Source organism: Oncorhynchus gorbuscha, linkage group LG05 (genome assembly GCF_021184085.1).
Source record: "Oncorhynchus gorbuscha isolate QuinsamMale2020 ecotype Even-year linkage group LG05, OgorEven_v1.0, whole genome shotgun sequence".
NCBI lineage: Eukaryota > Metazoa > Chordata > Actinopteri > Salmoniformes > Salmonidae > Oncorhynchus > Oncorhynchus gorbuscha.
Genome location: NC_060177.1, coordinates 39,569,114 through 39,583,890, shown reverse-complemented (window position 1 = coordinate 39,583,890; position 14,777 = coordinate 39,569,114). Strand labels below are relative to the sequence as shown.

At 41.5% G+C, this 14,777-nt stretch overlaps 1 protein-coding gene across 2 annotated transcripts in view; it reads left to right on the top strand.

Annotated features, from left to right (window-relative positions):
- Positions 1–14,777, top strand: part of LOC124035930 (protein kinase C-binding protein NELL1-like) — a 467,070-nt gene that overhangs the window by 228,152 nt on the left and 224,141 nt on the right. For both annotated transcript variants that reach the window (XM_046349864.1, XM_046349863.1), the window contains exons 9-10: positions 1,232–1,334; positions 7,713–7,786. In XM_046349864.1, coding sequence (XP_046205820.1) covers positions 1,232–1,334; positions 7,713–7,786 — 177 coding nt within the window. The remainder of the gene's footprint in view (positions 1–1,231; positions 1,335–7,712; positions 7,787–14,777) is intronic.

Below are 14,777 nucleotides of genomic sequence, written 5' to 3'. Positions count from 1 at the left end.
TCCATTTAGTAAAAATTTGGTAAAAAGCCAATTTAACATTTGCTCAGAACATTGTTTTTGCTGAGGAAATGTAGGAGTCTGCTGTTAATGATAATGCAGATGATTTTCCCAAGGTTGCTGTTGATGCATATACCACGGTAGTTATTGTCAAATTTGTTTCCACTTTTGTGGATTTGGGGGAGGATCAGATATATCTCCTATTGGAGAAACCACAAGAAATCTAAGTAAACTTCAATTCTATTTGGCTCTAAACAGACTGTACACGGTGACAGACTATCTGACCACTGTAACAGATTGAAAACTGAGAAAAACACTAACTATGTACAGACTCAGTGAGCACAGCCTGGCCATAGAGACCGGTTGTCCCAGGCAAACCTGGCTGCCCAGAGAGGACAGGCTGTGCTCATTCTGCCCTTGTAACAACGTGTGCGGAGAGTAAGGAAGCAAGTTCAGGGAGTGAGTGTTTTAATAAAAAAACGCAACATGATCCAAAACAAGTAACACGAACCAGAAACCGAAACAATGACACCCGGGGAAGGAACCAAGGGGAGTGACATATATAGGGCAGGTAATCAAGGACGTGACAGCCCCCATGACGAGACAGAGCTGAATTTTCTTTGAAACTGTGACAGATATTTTGACATAAGAAATTCATTATTTGCCAAAATTATACCACAATTTGAAGATTTAGATAACTTTAATGATGAACACAAACTTAAATACATACTTGGTGAAAAAATGCTGTGTTTTAGCAGCCAAATGTGTGGCCTCCTGCCACAATCTGAGGGACAGCCAATGAGAAGTATGGTGTGAGTACTCATTATTGTTCTTCTTATTATTTGTTATAATTGCTGTTTTTTATGAGTATCACTATCATTACTATTGCTTAATTACAAACAGTCTGGTATATTCCTGTCTTTGACCATCATTGAGAGAGAGAGAGAGAGAGAGAGAGAGAGAGAGAGAGAGAGAGAGAGAGAGAACCACCATGACTTCCTGCTATGTGCCTATTACAGAGTCCGGGTTTTTATGATAGAGTTTGATTGTGTGATTTGCACAAATAACAGATGAGGACTGATAAATAAGGACATGAGTTTTGAATGCAGTATGTTTTTGTCTGTCTGTTTTACAATCATCTTGTTGGCAGTGCCAAAGACACGGGCACACACTGGGATGTTAGAGCTCTGTAATTGCTATCTGTTTGTTTTAGGGTAATCTTTTGTCTCTTCAGAATGGAGTGGTGGAGTGTCGCAGGATATTCTGTCCCCCTGCCAACTGCTCAGAGGACTCTCTTCCCGTGCATGTGGTGGGCACCTGCTGCAAAAAATGCAGACGTGAGTACTGTCATCATGGCTCGACTACAGAGTGAGGAGACAATGTGCTAGAGCACGGCACTCTCAAGCGCTAGGCTGTGTATAGTTTGAGAATAGGGACAGTGTGTCCAGTGGAGTTGTTATTGTTTTAAAGTGTAGCACACTTAGAAAAAACGTTTAGATTTGTTCCTAAAGGGGTATAAATGCCTGTCACAGGGGTAGTACCCTGTACGGTACTTCCTTTGTACCTTTAATTATAGGTACAGAAAGCATTCAGAAAGCATTTATACGCCTTGACTTATTTCACATTTTGTTGTGTTAGAGCCTGAATTTTAAATTGCTAAAATGTAGATTTTGTTTCACTGATCTACACACAGTACCCCATAATGTCAAAGTGGTATTTAAAAAAAATAATAAACAAATAAAACATTTAAAGCTGAAATGTCTTTAGTCAATAAGTATTCAACCCTTTGTTATGGCAAGCCTAAGTAAGTTCAGGAGTAAAAATGTGCATAATAAGTTGGATGGACTCATTTGGTAATAATAGTAGTTAACATGACTTGTTTAATGGCTACCCCATCTCTGTACCCCACAGATACAATTATCTGTAAGGTCCCTCAATCAATACCCATTTTTACTGGGCTCTACTCATATAGAACACACACACACACCTACACATATTTGGTACTAAAAATGAGCTCCAACTTGAACTTCAACCTGTCCATGAATGTACTGAGAGACAAAGCAAGGAGGGCTTTCTATGCCATTAAAATATATATTAAATTAGACATACCAATTAGGATCTGGCGCAAAATATTCAAATCAAAAATATAACAAATGGCACGATATGGCAGCGAAATGTGGGTCCGCTTACAAAACAAGAATTCTACCAATTGTACAAACACCCAATTGAAACGCTGCATACATAATTTTGTAAGAGCATCCTCAGAGTACAGAGAAAAACTCCAATCAATGCATGCAGAGCCGAATTAGGTCAATTCCCTCTTCTTTTCAATATCCAAAAAATAGCCAACAAATGCTATAATCATTTAAAATCAAGTGACCCCCTACATACAAAGCCCTCGACTGCAAGAGGTGACCATAGAGAAGAGTCCCCTCAGCAGCTGGTCCAACCAAACAAAGCCTCAAGAAAGCACTCAGAAAATCTGACCCAACCAAATGATTACAAATCAAAATAAAAAATGCATCACCAATTGGAGAAACCAGTAAACCAGTAAAGTAAATGTCAATGCTATTTGGCTCTAAACAGACACGGTGGCAGATTATCTAACCACTGTAATGGATAGAAAACTGAGGAAAACACTATGTACAGACACAATGAGCACAGCCTGGCCATAGGGACCAGTTGTCTGGTTTCATAATAAGTTAATTGACTCATTTGGTGTTCAATTACTGTGGGTAACATGCTTTTTAAAAATGGATACGCCATCTCTGTACCCCACACATACAGGACCCCCTGTAAAGACCCTCAATCGAGTGTTGCGTTTCAAGCACATTCAACCACAAAGACCAGGGAGATTTTTTCATGCCTCAAAAAGAAGGGCACAGATTGGTAGATATGTAAAAATAGGCAGAACACTTAATATCCCTTTGAGCATGGTAAAGTTATTAATTACACTTTGGATATTGTATCAATACACCCAGTTGCTACACAGATACAGGCGTTCTTCCTAACTCAGTTGCTGGAGAGGAAGGAAACAGCTCAGAGATTCCATGAGGCCAATGGTGATTTTAAAACAGTTACAGAGTTGTGATATTAGATATTAGAAAACTGAGGATGGATCAACAACATTAAAGTTACTCCACAATAACTAACCTAAATGACAGAGTAAAAATAATGAAGCTTGTACAGAATGAAAATATTCCAAAACATAAATCCTGTTTTCAACCATGCACTTAAAGATGCACTATGCAGAAATCACTTCCTGGTTGCTAAAATTCTAATAGTCTGCCTAATTTCAATATATATGACTGAACAAGGAAGTATAGTGTAGAGAATCATTGTACCATCCAAACCATTGTGAAATATATTTTCAATAACCACAAACATTGTATTTTTAGCTGTTTGAAGCTGGTGTGCAAAACCGAAAGCAAAAGACACAAAAACTTTAAAATGGAAACAGAAATAGCGCAAATAAAACAGACTCTTCTTACACTTGCTTTCAATAAGCTTTACAGAGGCTTGTGAGAAGTATTCACCCCTCTTGGCATATTTTGTATTTTGTTGCCCTAAAACCTGTAATTAAAATATATTTTTGGAGGGTTTGTATTATTTGATTTACACAACATACCTACCACTTTGAAGATGCAAAATATTTTTTTTATTGTAAAACAAACAAGAAATAAGACAGAAAAGCACAAAACTTGAGCGTGCATAACTATTCATCCCTCAAAGTCAACACTTTGTAGAGCCATTCTTTGCAGCAATTACAGCTGCAAGTCTCTTGGGGTATGTCTCTATAAGCTTGGCACATCTAGCCACTGGGATTGTTACCCATTCTTCAAGGCAAAACTGCTCCAGCACCATCAAGTTGGATGGAGCTGGTGTACAGCAATTTTTAAGTCATACCACAGATTCTCAATTGGATTGAGGTCTGAGCTTTGACTAGGCCATTCCAGGACATTTAAACATTTCCCCTTAAACCACTTGAGTATTGCTTTAGCGGTATGCTTAGTCATTGTCCTGCTGGAAGGTAACCTCCGTCCTAGGTCTCAAATCTCTAGAAAACATGAAACAGGTTTCCCGCAAGAATCTCCCTGTATTTAGCACCATCCATCAATTCTGACCAGTTTCTCATTCCCCGCCAATAAAATAATCCCCACAGCATGATGCAGCCACCACCATGCTTCACCGTGGGGATGGTGTTGTCATGACGTTGACCTCTTTGGGTATAGCAAGCCCCATCCCCCTCTCCCTGCCTCCCCCTTTCCTCCTTCAACTAGGTTGCTGTGGTCAGAGAGATGTCGTAAATTCCTGAGGATCTCCTCATGGACACGCAGTGTAGAGAGAGTACATTTTCATAGAGAACAAAGCAATTCCTTCCACCTCACAGAACTTGAGGTACGAACAAATTTCATGTTCCAAAGAAAGTATAAAAGATCGGTGAAGAATCCAGCTACGAACTGGTCCATTTGTCACAACTTGCGGAAGCTCATGGGAGACAGTGTGGCCACATTACCATAACGCTGTTTATATAATAGCCTCAGATATTAGGTTTACATCTAATTGTTGAATAAGATGAATGAGTGAGCATGATACTGTTTGTATAATTGTGTAATATGATTTTGGACTGTTTCATGAAGAAAAATAAAATTCCCTTTTGATTTGAACTAAATCAAAGGACTCAGGGATGGTCCTTCCGAATAAATCCCCCACTCGGGTTTTTGATCAGCAGACCGAGCTTACCTCAATTATGAGATGGCTAAAGGTTGCAGACCATGTTTTTCTCCATTAGAGGAGAAAAAGGTTGTAGACCATTGCTGAATCTTTTAACCATACCACGTGGTTAAACTCTTAGACTATCGATACCGACAGAATAAGAACAAGTCTTTGATATGATTTACTAGTCTACAGCAAGGAATTCAGTATCATTGAACACTAGGAGAACGACAACCGCCGAAACATCCACTCTATAACAAATGACTGAATGTCACTCTGAACTATCCCATATAACCACGACGGAGAGAGAGAGGGAGAGAGACGGACAATTCTTCACAATAAACAAACTTTTCACCAGCGATCAAGACGACACACTGAGCGTAAATATATATATTGATTGCAATTGTTCCCGAATGAGTGAGCGTTCATGTGCAAAGAATTAGCATTTCAATTATTATAATTATCACTCTGTCATGACTTCTTACTTGACCCCCACTCCCCTTTTGTCTAACAAGCCGAAATGCCGGTTTAGCCCACTCGGGCACATTCTCCTATCATTTCATGTAACCATATTTATTGTTTGTTTATGCATTTCTGTGAATTACTTAGTTAGCAATAAATAAATGATATAAGACAATTGATGTATGGATGACTCATAGTGAAGACTGGGTTTGTGCAGATAACCAACAATTTACGACATTTGGAATGAGACTAATGTAAGGTAAATAATTCATTAAATCGAAGACTAATTGATCAGATAAAAAATCTGAAAAAGGTTATTTAAGAAATTATAACTTTGTAATCGGAATATTTTTCCTTGGTGCCCCGACTTCCTAGTAATTACGGTTGCATGATTAATCAGTCTAATCACTTAATACTAATTACAGAGAACCTTTGATAAAAACTATGTCTTCAGCTTACTGATAGTAAAGACACGACAGTGTACTCGGGGTGATGCGCGGTGTTGGGTTTGCACCCACATAGTGTTTTCCTTGATGGAAAAAAGCCCAATTTTAGTCTCATCTGACCAGAGTACCTTCTTCCATATGTTTGGGGAGTCTCCCACATACCTTTTGGCATACAACAAATGTGTTTGCTTATTGTTTCTTTAAGCAAATGACTTTTTTTCTGTCCACTCTTCCGTAAAGCCCAGCTCTGTGGCGTGTACGGCTTAAAGTGGTCCTATGGACAGATACTCCAATCTCCTTTGGGGAGCTCTGCATCTCCTTCAGGGTTATCTTTGGTCTCTTTGTTACCTATCTGATTAATGCCCTCCTTGCCTGGTCCGTTTTGGTGGGCGGTCCGAGTTTTGGTTGGCGGCCATCTCTTGGCAGGTTTGTTGTGGTGCCATATTCTTTCCATTTTTAATAATGGGTTTAATGGTTCTCCGTGGGATGTTCAAAGTTTCAGATATTTTTTTTATAACCCAACCCTGATCAGTTCTTCTCCACAACTTTGTCCCTGACCTGTTTGGCGAGCTTCTTGGTCTTCATAGTGCCGCTTGCTTGGTGGTGCCCCTTGCTAAGTGGTGTTGCAGACTGTGGAGCCTTTCAGAACAGGTGTGTATATATACTGAGATCATGTGACAGATCATGTGACACTTAGATTGCACACAGGTGGACTTTATTTAACTAATTATGTGACATCTGAAGGTAATTGGTTGCACCAGATCTTATTTTGGGGCTTCCTAGCAAAAGGGGTGAATACATATGCATGCACCACTTTTCCGTTTTTTTCCCCCCCCTATTTAATTTTTTTTTTTTTTTTTTACATTTCACTTCACCAATTTGGACTATTTCGTGTATGTTCATTACATAAAATCCAAATAAAAACCCATTTATATTACAGGTTGTTATGCAACAAAATAGGAAAGACGCCAAAAGGGTGAATACTTTTGCAAGGCACTGTAAAGTAATACTACAAAAATTGTGGCAAAGGACTCTTTGTCCTGAATAAAAATCTTTATTTTGGGCAAATCCAACACAACACATCACTGAGTACCGCTCTTCACATTTTCAATCATGGTTGTGGCTTCATCGTGTTATGGGTATGCTTGTCATCGGCAAGAACTAGGGAGTTTTTTGAATGGGATGCAACTATAAGCACAAGCGAAATCCTAGAGGCAAACCTGGTTCAGTCTGTTTTCCAACAGACACTGGGAGACAAATTCACCTTTCAGCAGGAGGCCAAATCTACACTGAAGTTGCTTACCAAGATGACACTGAATATTCACGAGTGGCCTACAGTTTTGAATTAAATCGTTTTGAAAATCTATGGCATGACTTTAAAATGGCTGTCTAGCAATGATCAACAATTAAGATGACAGAGCTTGAAGAATTTCAAAATGGACAAATATTGTACAATCCAGGTGTGCAAAGCTCTGAGGGCCAGATCCCGACTTCAGAATGTATGACTTTCCTACACTTCGCCCACCTTTCCTATGTACTTCTCAGTATTTGGTGTGCAGACTTAATTCATGTGCTTAATGCGCTCTTCAGGTGTGAACCTTGCACACTCTGAATCAATTTCATTCAACTGCTGAAAACCCTCCCACTTGCTGGCCAAAATGTCTCATGGCTTTGTCCTTCAATAGCATTTTAAGTACATTTTCATCTTAAGCCATCCCTTTAAATATGGTGCACCTTTTGATTATAATTTTGTCAACAGACTCAATAGAATAGTTTGAGAGAATGGGTTGAGTATATATTGATCAACGAAATGTCACATAGGCCTTCCTAATTAATATATCAGATAGGGTTACACAAAATTCAATTAACTTTCACAAAATTCCCAGGTTTAACATAAATCCTGGTTGGAATATGGCTGAAATCAGGAGAGAATACAGCAGGAAATCTGGGAATCCTCCAAACAGAATTTATATAAAATCTGGGAATTTTAGAAAAGTAACCGGCATGTTGCAACCCTAATACCAGAATTGCTTTACTGTATATATACTCACATATCACCAATGATAATGTCCTTTTCCTTTGTCCCCACAGCAAAATGCACCTACATGGCCCAAACTTTGTCAGAGGGCCAGCGTCTGCTAATGAAAAGGTGCACAGAATGCAAGGTAACAACGGATCCATCCTTCCCTGACTAACAGCATTTGGGTTGTAACAATACCATTATTGTGATACTTAGATCTATTGTGAAGTATTGTGATACTCAGAAGTACTGTGAAGTATCATGATATTCATGGCAAGTAAACGAAACCTGAAGCAGACTTAATTTCTTGAGGAAAACGGTCCTAATGTTGGAAACAAAGAAACAAACAGCATTACGTGTCACCCAGTGTCAAATTTGTGTATATTCGAAGCTATAGCACACAATATTTTAAATAAAGCAGTTTTTCAAAGAGTTGAGTTTGCTTCGTGTTTTCCTTCTTGCCATCGGAAATCGAGTATCATATTATTGTGATACTGGTATCGTAACAAGCAAGCTGCACAACTGGGTTCTGTAGATTGATCTCTGTGTTATTTAATTATCCAACTGGCTTTATTAGTTCTCAAGAGCCCAGACACAATATGTTGTCATGCCTGTACTGTGAGGATCACAATGGGTCAGATTAGCTTAGCAATGATTGACAATAACCAGACCTTCTCTCACCCACAGAAGAAGGGACGAGGGAACTGTGCTGGTTTTGACAGTTAACACCCTGTTGTAAATCACAGGAGAAGGAGGGCTCTTTCTATGCCTTTAGTATCAAACAAAGGAATTGCTTTGTTTCAGTCATTCCCCGCTGAAACTCTAACACGGTCAAACGTGGATAGTGGAACAATATTTCTAACAGAAGAATGTGGGGGATGGTCAGTGGGGAGCTATAGAAAACAAATGTAATATTACTTTTAATTGTGTGATGTCATTAACTGTATGGACGAAATACTGTTCCTCAGAAAGTATATCCCATGTATCTGTCAAGTTCCCATCCATATAATATGAAAAATCATGAATGTATTTCAGTTAAGATATGCATGTGATTTTAGGAGGTTTAAGAGAATCTATCTCTTGTAAACTGTGCATAATTAAGTAGCCATGCCCCGAGTGCGGTCGGTGTGACTGTCAGATGGACGGCGCCGTCCCCTTTGGCCAGAGTGCATAAATAGCCTTGGTAACGAAATTAGAATTTGACCAGGAAACATGAGGTGGTAGCTACATGTGGTAGCTCCACACCTCAACACGAGGTGAAGAAATAAACAAATTGTATTTTAGACCAGAGAGACGGCGAGCTGCAGCTCATGTCCATAGTGGTCCGAATTCTGAACCCTGAGTAATCAACACGAGGAGGAAGATGCGACAAACTCCCCTCTCAGTCAACTGCTACAGCTGATTAGCTGTCCTGAGTAAAATATTCCGAACTCTTCAAAACATCCTTCTACCCTTGTCAAATCACCATAGTATTTTACTCTCATCACCAATGGGAATCGTTGACATGGCTGGCTATCTTCCAGAGTGAACAACCGTAGAAGACTGGAAAGGTGAGACCCCTTTTAGACAATCATAGCCATACAGCTTGCCGCTGAAAGGCCACAATCTTCTTAAGGAGTGCTGGCTCCATCCGAACAAAGGCAATCACACGTAAATACATTCATGATTTCTTATTCCAAACGGGCGGCAGTTCGTGTGCAAACTATATGATTAATGCTACTGTGAGAATAGTTCTGAAATGTCTCGACGATAAGTGTACCTTTTTTTCTCTCTCCCTACGCCCTTCTCATCTATGTTGTAACAAGCCGTCATATTTTGTCAGTCCGCTCGGGACCTTTGCAAAGGGTGTAAGTTTATTCTGTGTTATGATTTAGTAAATTACAATATTTATAATAATATTCATTTAAATAAATAAATAAAGCAATTTGTGTAGAACTTAATCATGAGCAAGGTTGGGGTTTATGCAGATGGTTATGACTGTTCAGAATTATGATATGATTAATAATAAAATGACTGTTTATCGATGAAATAGATATATACCTGATAGAGTTTCATTTGGGAGATGGTAAATCTTTAAACAACCTCTTCCTCTTCCTTCCTTATCCAGAGCGACTTACAAATTGGTGCATTCACCTTATGACATCCAGTGGAACAACCACTTTACAATAGTGCATCTAAATATTTTAAGGGGGGGGGGGGGGTGAGAAGGATTACTTTATCCTATCCTAGGTGTTCCTTAAAGAGGTGGGGTTTCAGGTGTCTCCGGAAGGTGGTGATTGACTCCGCTGTCCTGGCGTCGTGAGGGAGTTTGTTCCACCATTGGGGAGCCAGAGCAGCGAACAGTTTTGACTGAGCTGAGCGGGAACTGTACTTCCTCAGTGGTAGGGAGGCGAGCAGGCCAGAGGTGGATGAACGCAGTGCCCTTATTTGGGTGTAGGGCCTGATCAGAGCCTGGAGGTACTGAGGTGCCGTTCCCCTCACAGCTCCGTAGGCAAGCACCATGGTCTTGTAGCGGATGCGAGCTTCAACTGGAAGCCAGTGGAGAGAGCGGAGGAGCGGGGTGACGTGAGAGAACTTGGGAAGGTTGAACACTAGACGGGCTGCGGCGTTCTGGATGAGTTGTAGGGGTTTAATGGCACAGGCAGGGAGCCCAGCCAACAGCGAGTTGCAGTAATCCAGACGGGAGATGACAAGTGCCTGGATTAGGACCTGCGCCGCTTCCTGTGTGAGGCAGGGTCGTACTCTGCGGATGTTGTAGAGCATGAACCTACAGGAATGGGCCACCGCCTTGATGTTAGTTGAGAACGACAGTTTGTTGTCCAGGATCACGCCAAGGTTCTTAGCGCTCTGGGAGGAGGACACAATGGAGTTGTCAACCGTGATGGCGAGATCATGGAACGGGCAGTCCTTCCCGGGAGGAAGAGCAGCTCCGTCTTGCCGAAGTTCAGCTTGAGGTGGTGATCCGTCATCACACTGATATGTCGTCATCCACACTGATATGTCTGCCAGACATGCAGAGATGCGATTCGCCACCTGGTCATCAGAAGGGGGAAAGGAGAAGATTAATTGTGTGTCGTCTGCATAGCAATGATAGGAGAGACCATGTGAGGTTATGACAGAGCCAAGTGACTTGGTGTATAGCGAGAATAGGAGAGGGCCTAGAACAGAGCCCTGGGGGACACCAGTGGTGAGAGCGCGTGGTGAGGAGACAGATTCTCGCCACGCCACCTGGTAGGAGCGACCTGTCAGGTAGGACGCAATCCAAGCGTGGGCCGCGCCGGAGATGCCCAACTCGGAGAGGGTGGAGAGGAGGATCTGATGGTTCACAGTATCGAAGGCAGCCGATAGGTCTAGAAGGATGAGAGCAGAGGAGAGAGAGTTAGCTTTAGCGGTGCGGAGCGCCTCCGTGATACAGAGAAGAGCAGTCTCAGTTGAATGACTAGTCTTGAAACCTGACTGATTTGGATCAAGAAGGTCATTCTGAGAGAGATAGCGGGAGAGCTGACCAAGGACGGCACGTTCAAGAGTTTTGGAGAGAAAAGAAAGAAGGGATACTGGTCTGTAGTTGTTGACATCGGAGGGATCGAGTGTAGTTTTTTTCAGAAGGGGTGCAACTCTCGCTCTCTTGAAGACGGAAGGGACGTAGCCAGCGGTCAGGGATAAGTTGATGAGCGAGGTGAGGTAAGGGAGAAGGTCTCCGGAAATGGTCTGGAGAAGAGAGGAGGGGATAGGGTCGAGCGGGCAGGTTGTTGGGCGGCCGGCCGTCACAAGACGCGAGATTTCATCTGGAGAGAGAGGGGAGAAAGAGGTCAGAGCACAGGGTAGGGCAGTGTGAGCAGAACCAGCGGTGTTGTTTGACTTAGCAAACGAGGATCGGATGTCGTCGATCTTCTTTTCAAAATGGTTGACGAAGTCATCTGCAGAGAGGGAGGGGGGGGGGGAGGAGGATTCAGGAGGGAGGAGAATGTGGCAAAGAGCTTCCTAGGGTTAGAGGCAGATGCTTGGAATTTAGAGTGGTAGAAAGTGGCTTTAGCAGCAGAGACAGAGGAGGAAAATGTAGAGAGGAGGGAGTGAAAGGATGCCAGGTCCGCAGGGAGGCGAGTTTTCCTCCATTTCCGCTCGGCCTTCCGGAGCCCTGTTCTGTGAGCTCGCATTGAGTCGTCAAGCCACGGAGCGGGAGGGGAGGACCGAGCCGGCCTGGAAGATAGGGGACATAGAGAGTCAAAGGATGCAGAAAGGGAGGAGAGGAGGGTTGAGGAGGCAGAATCAGGAGATAGGTTGGAGAAGGTTTGAGCAGAGGGAAGAGATGATAGGATGGAAGAGGAGAGAGTAGCGGGGGAGAGAGAGCGAAGGTTGGGACGGCGCGATACCATCCGAGTAGGGGCAGTGTGGGAAGTGTTGGATGAGAGCGAGAGGGAAAAGGATACAAGGTAGTGGTCGGAGACTTGGAGGGGAGTTGCAATGAGGTTAGTGGTTACATGATTAATTTAATCGGGTAACAATTAAACACGGTTAGTGGTTAAAATAAATAAGTCAGATTAATGAATGTAAAGTCACGACACTGTTCAATCTTTATTTTTTCTTGCTCTTCCATGGGTGAGATATGAGGGTATTTGAGAGTAATGTATGAACATACAAACAAAGGGCTGTTTGAAGTGTTTCAGGGGTAAATCTAAGGAGCAGGGCTGTGTCCCAATACGATCCCTCGACAGGACCCTATGAGGCGTGGTCAAAAGTAATATATTATTGGAAATAGATTGCAATTTGGGTCGCAGATTAAATTTAAGCAGCAGGCAGCACAGGGACCGTATTGCAGCGCAGTAGACTATAATTAAAGTCATTATTCCACTGAGGGAATAAATGCTGCCATTTATCTTAAAAGGCATTTTTCAAAGATAAAATGTGTGTTTTACTTTCGTCTTTGGTTACAATGAGACTAGCCAGCCGGAGAGGAAAATGGTTTTAAGGCCCCCTTTAGACTGTAAAGTGGTAATCTGTGCTGTGCAGCTAGCTTTCCTTCAGACAGTGATTACAGTCTCCATCATCTGTCACCATGGTTGTTAAAGTGATCAGTTAAATAATATACAGTACCAGTCAAAAGTTTGGACACACTACTCATTCAAGGGTTTTTTAAAAACTATTTTCTACATGGTAGAATAATCAAAATATCAAAACTATGAAATAACACATATGGAATCACAAAAAGTGTATTTATGTTTTCAAATCTTCAAAGTAGCCACCCTTTGCCTTGATGACCGCTTTGCACACTCTTGGCATTCTCTCAACCAGATTCATGAGGAATGCTTTTCCAAAAGCCTTGAAGGAGTCCCCTATGCTGAGCATCCCATACCATCTCAATTGGTTTGAGGCCAGGTGAATGTGGAGGCCAGGTCATCTGATGCAGCACTCCATTTCTCTCCTTCTTGGAAAAATAGTCCTTACAAAGGCTGGAGGTGTGTTTTGGGTCATTTTCCTGTTGAAAAACAAATGATAGTCCCACTAAGTGCAAACCAGATGGGATGGCGTATCGCTGCAGAATGCTGTGGTAGCCATGCTGGTTAAGCCTTGAATTCTAAATAAATCACTGACAGTGTCAACAGCAAAGCACCCCCACACCATCAAACCTCCTCCTCCATGCTTCACATTGGAAACCACATATGCGGAGATCATCCATTCACCAAAAATCTCAAATGTGTACTCTCCAGACAGATTTCCAATGGTCAAATTTCCGTTGCTTGAGTTTCTTGGCCCATGCAAGTCTCTTCTTCTAATTGGTGTCCTTTCGTAGTGATTTCTTTGAAGCAATTTGACGATGAAGGCCTTACTCATGCAGTCTCCTCTGAACAGTTGATGTTGAGATGTATCTGTTACTTGAACTCTGTGAAGCATTTACTTGGGCTGTAATTTCTGAGGCTGTTAACTCTAATGAACTTATCCTCTGCAACAGAGGTAATTCTGGGTCTTCCTGTCCTGTGACAGTCCTCATGAGAGCCAGTTTCATCATAGTGCGTGATGGTTTTTGCATCTGCACTTGAGGAAACTTTCAACTTTCAAACATTTTCAGAATTTACTGACCGTCATGTCTAAAGTAATGATAGACTGCCCTTTCTCTTTGCTTATTTGAGCTGTTCTTGACATAATTTGGAATTGGTCTTTTACCAAATAGGGCTATCTTCTGTGTACCATCCCTACCTTGTCACAACACAACTGATTGGCTCAAACACATTCCACATATTAACTTTTAACAAGAAACACCATGTTAATTGAATTGCATTCAAGTTGACCACCTCATGAAGCTGTATGAGAGAATGCTTTGATTGTGCAAAGCTGTCATCAAGGCAAAGGGTGGCTACTGAAGAATATAAAATATAAATAATATTTTGATTTGTTTAACTCTTTTTTGGTTACTACATGATTCCATGTGTGTTATTTCATAGTTGTGATGTCTTCACTATTATTCTACAATGTTGAAAATAGTAAAAATTAAGAAACCCTGGAAAGAGTAGGTGTGTCCAAACTTTTGACTGGTACTGTAGGTGTATACACTTCCCTTGATCAAATTGCAGCAAACAGAGAGCTGAAAGGGGTAATTTGGACATTACATTTAGAAAGTTGCCCTTCTCACTCCTCTTTATTTGTAGTTATTAGTCGTGTAAGTTAGCTGGAGGTTGTAGTGACTGTTTAACCTTATACTGCATTGGGCTAAATCAGGGTTCCACAGAGTGTTTCTTGGTAGTCTTAAACAAATCTAATTTGAAACAAAAGTATACACCTCACACATGTTTATGGGCTTTAAAAAAGGAGACATCTGCACCATGTCAAATATAGAGCTGAAATGTATTACAGTTTGTGTTTGCATCCCATTATTACACGTTATATATATCACAGAAGACTGAAATATAACAAAACCGTTTGACATAGAAACACTGGATTTTTGGCGGCTTTCAACTTTGTGGCATCAGTTTGGGGAAGGCCCTTTCCTGTTTCAGCATGACCCCGTGCACAATGTGAGGTCCATACAGAAATGGTTTGTCTAGATCTGTGTGGAATAACTTGACTGGCTTGCACAGAACTCTGACCTCAACCCCATTGAACACCTTTGGGATGAATTGGAACACAAACTGCAAGCCAGGCCT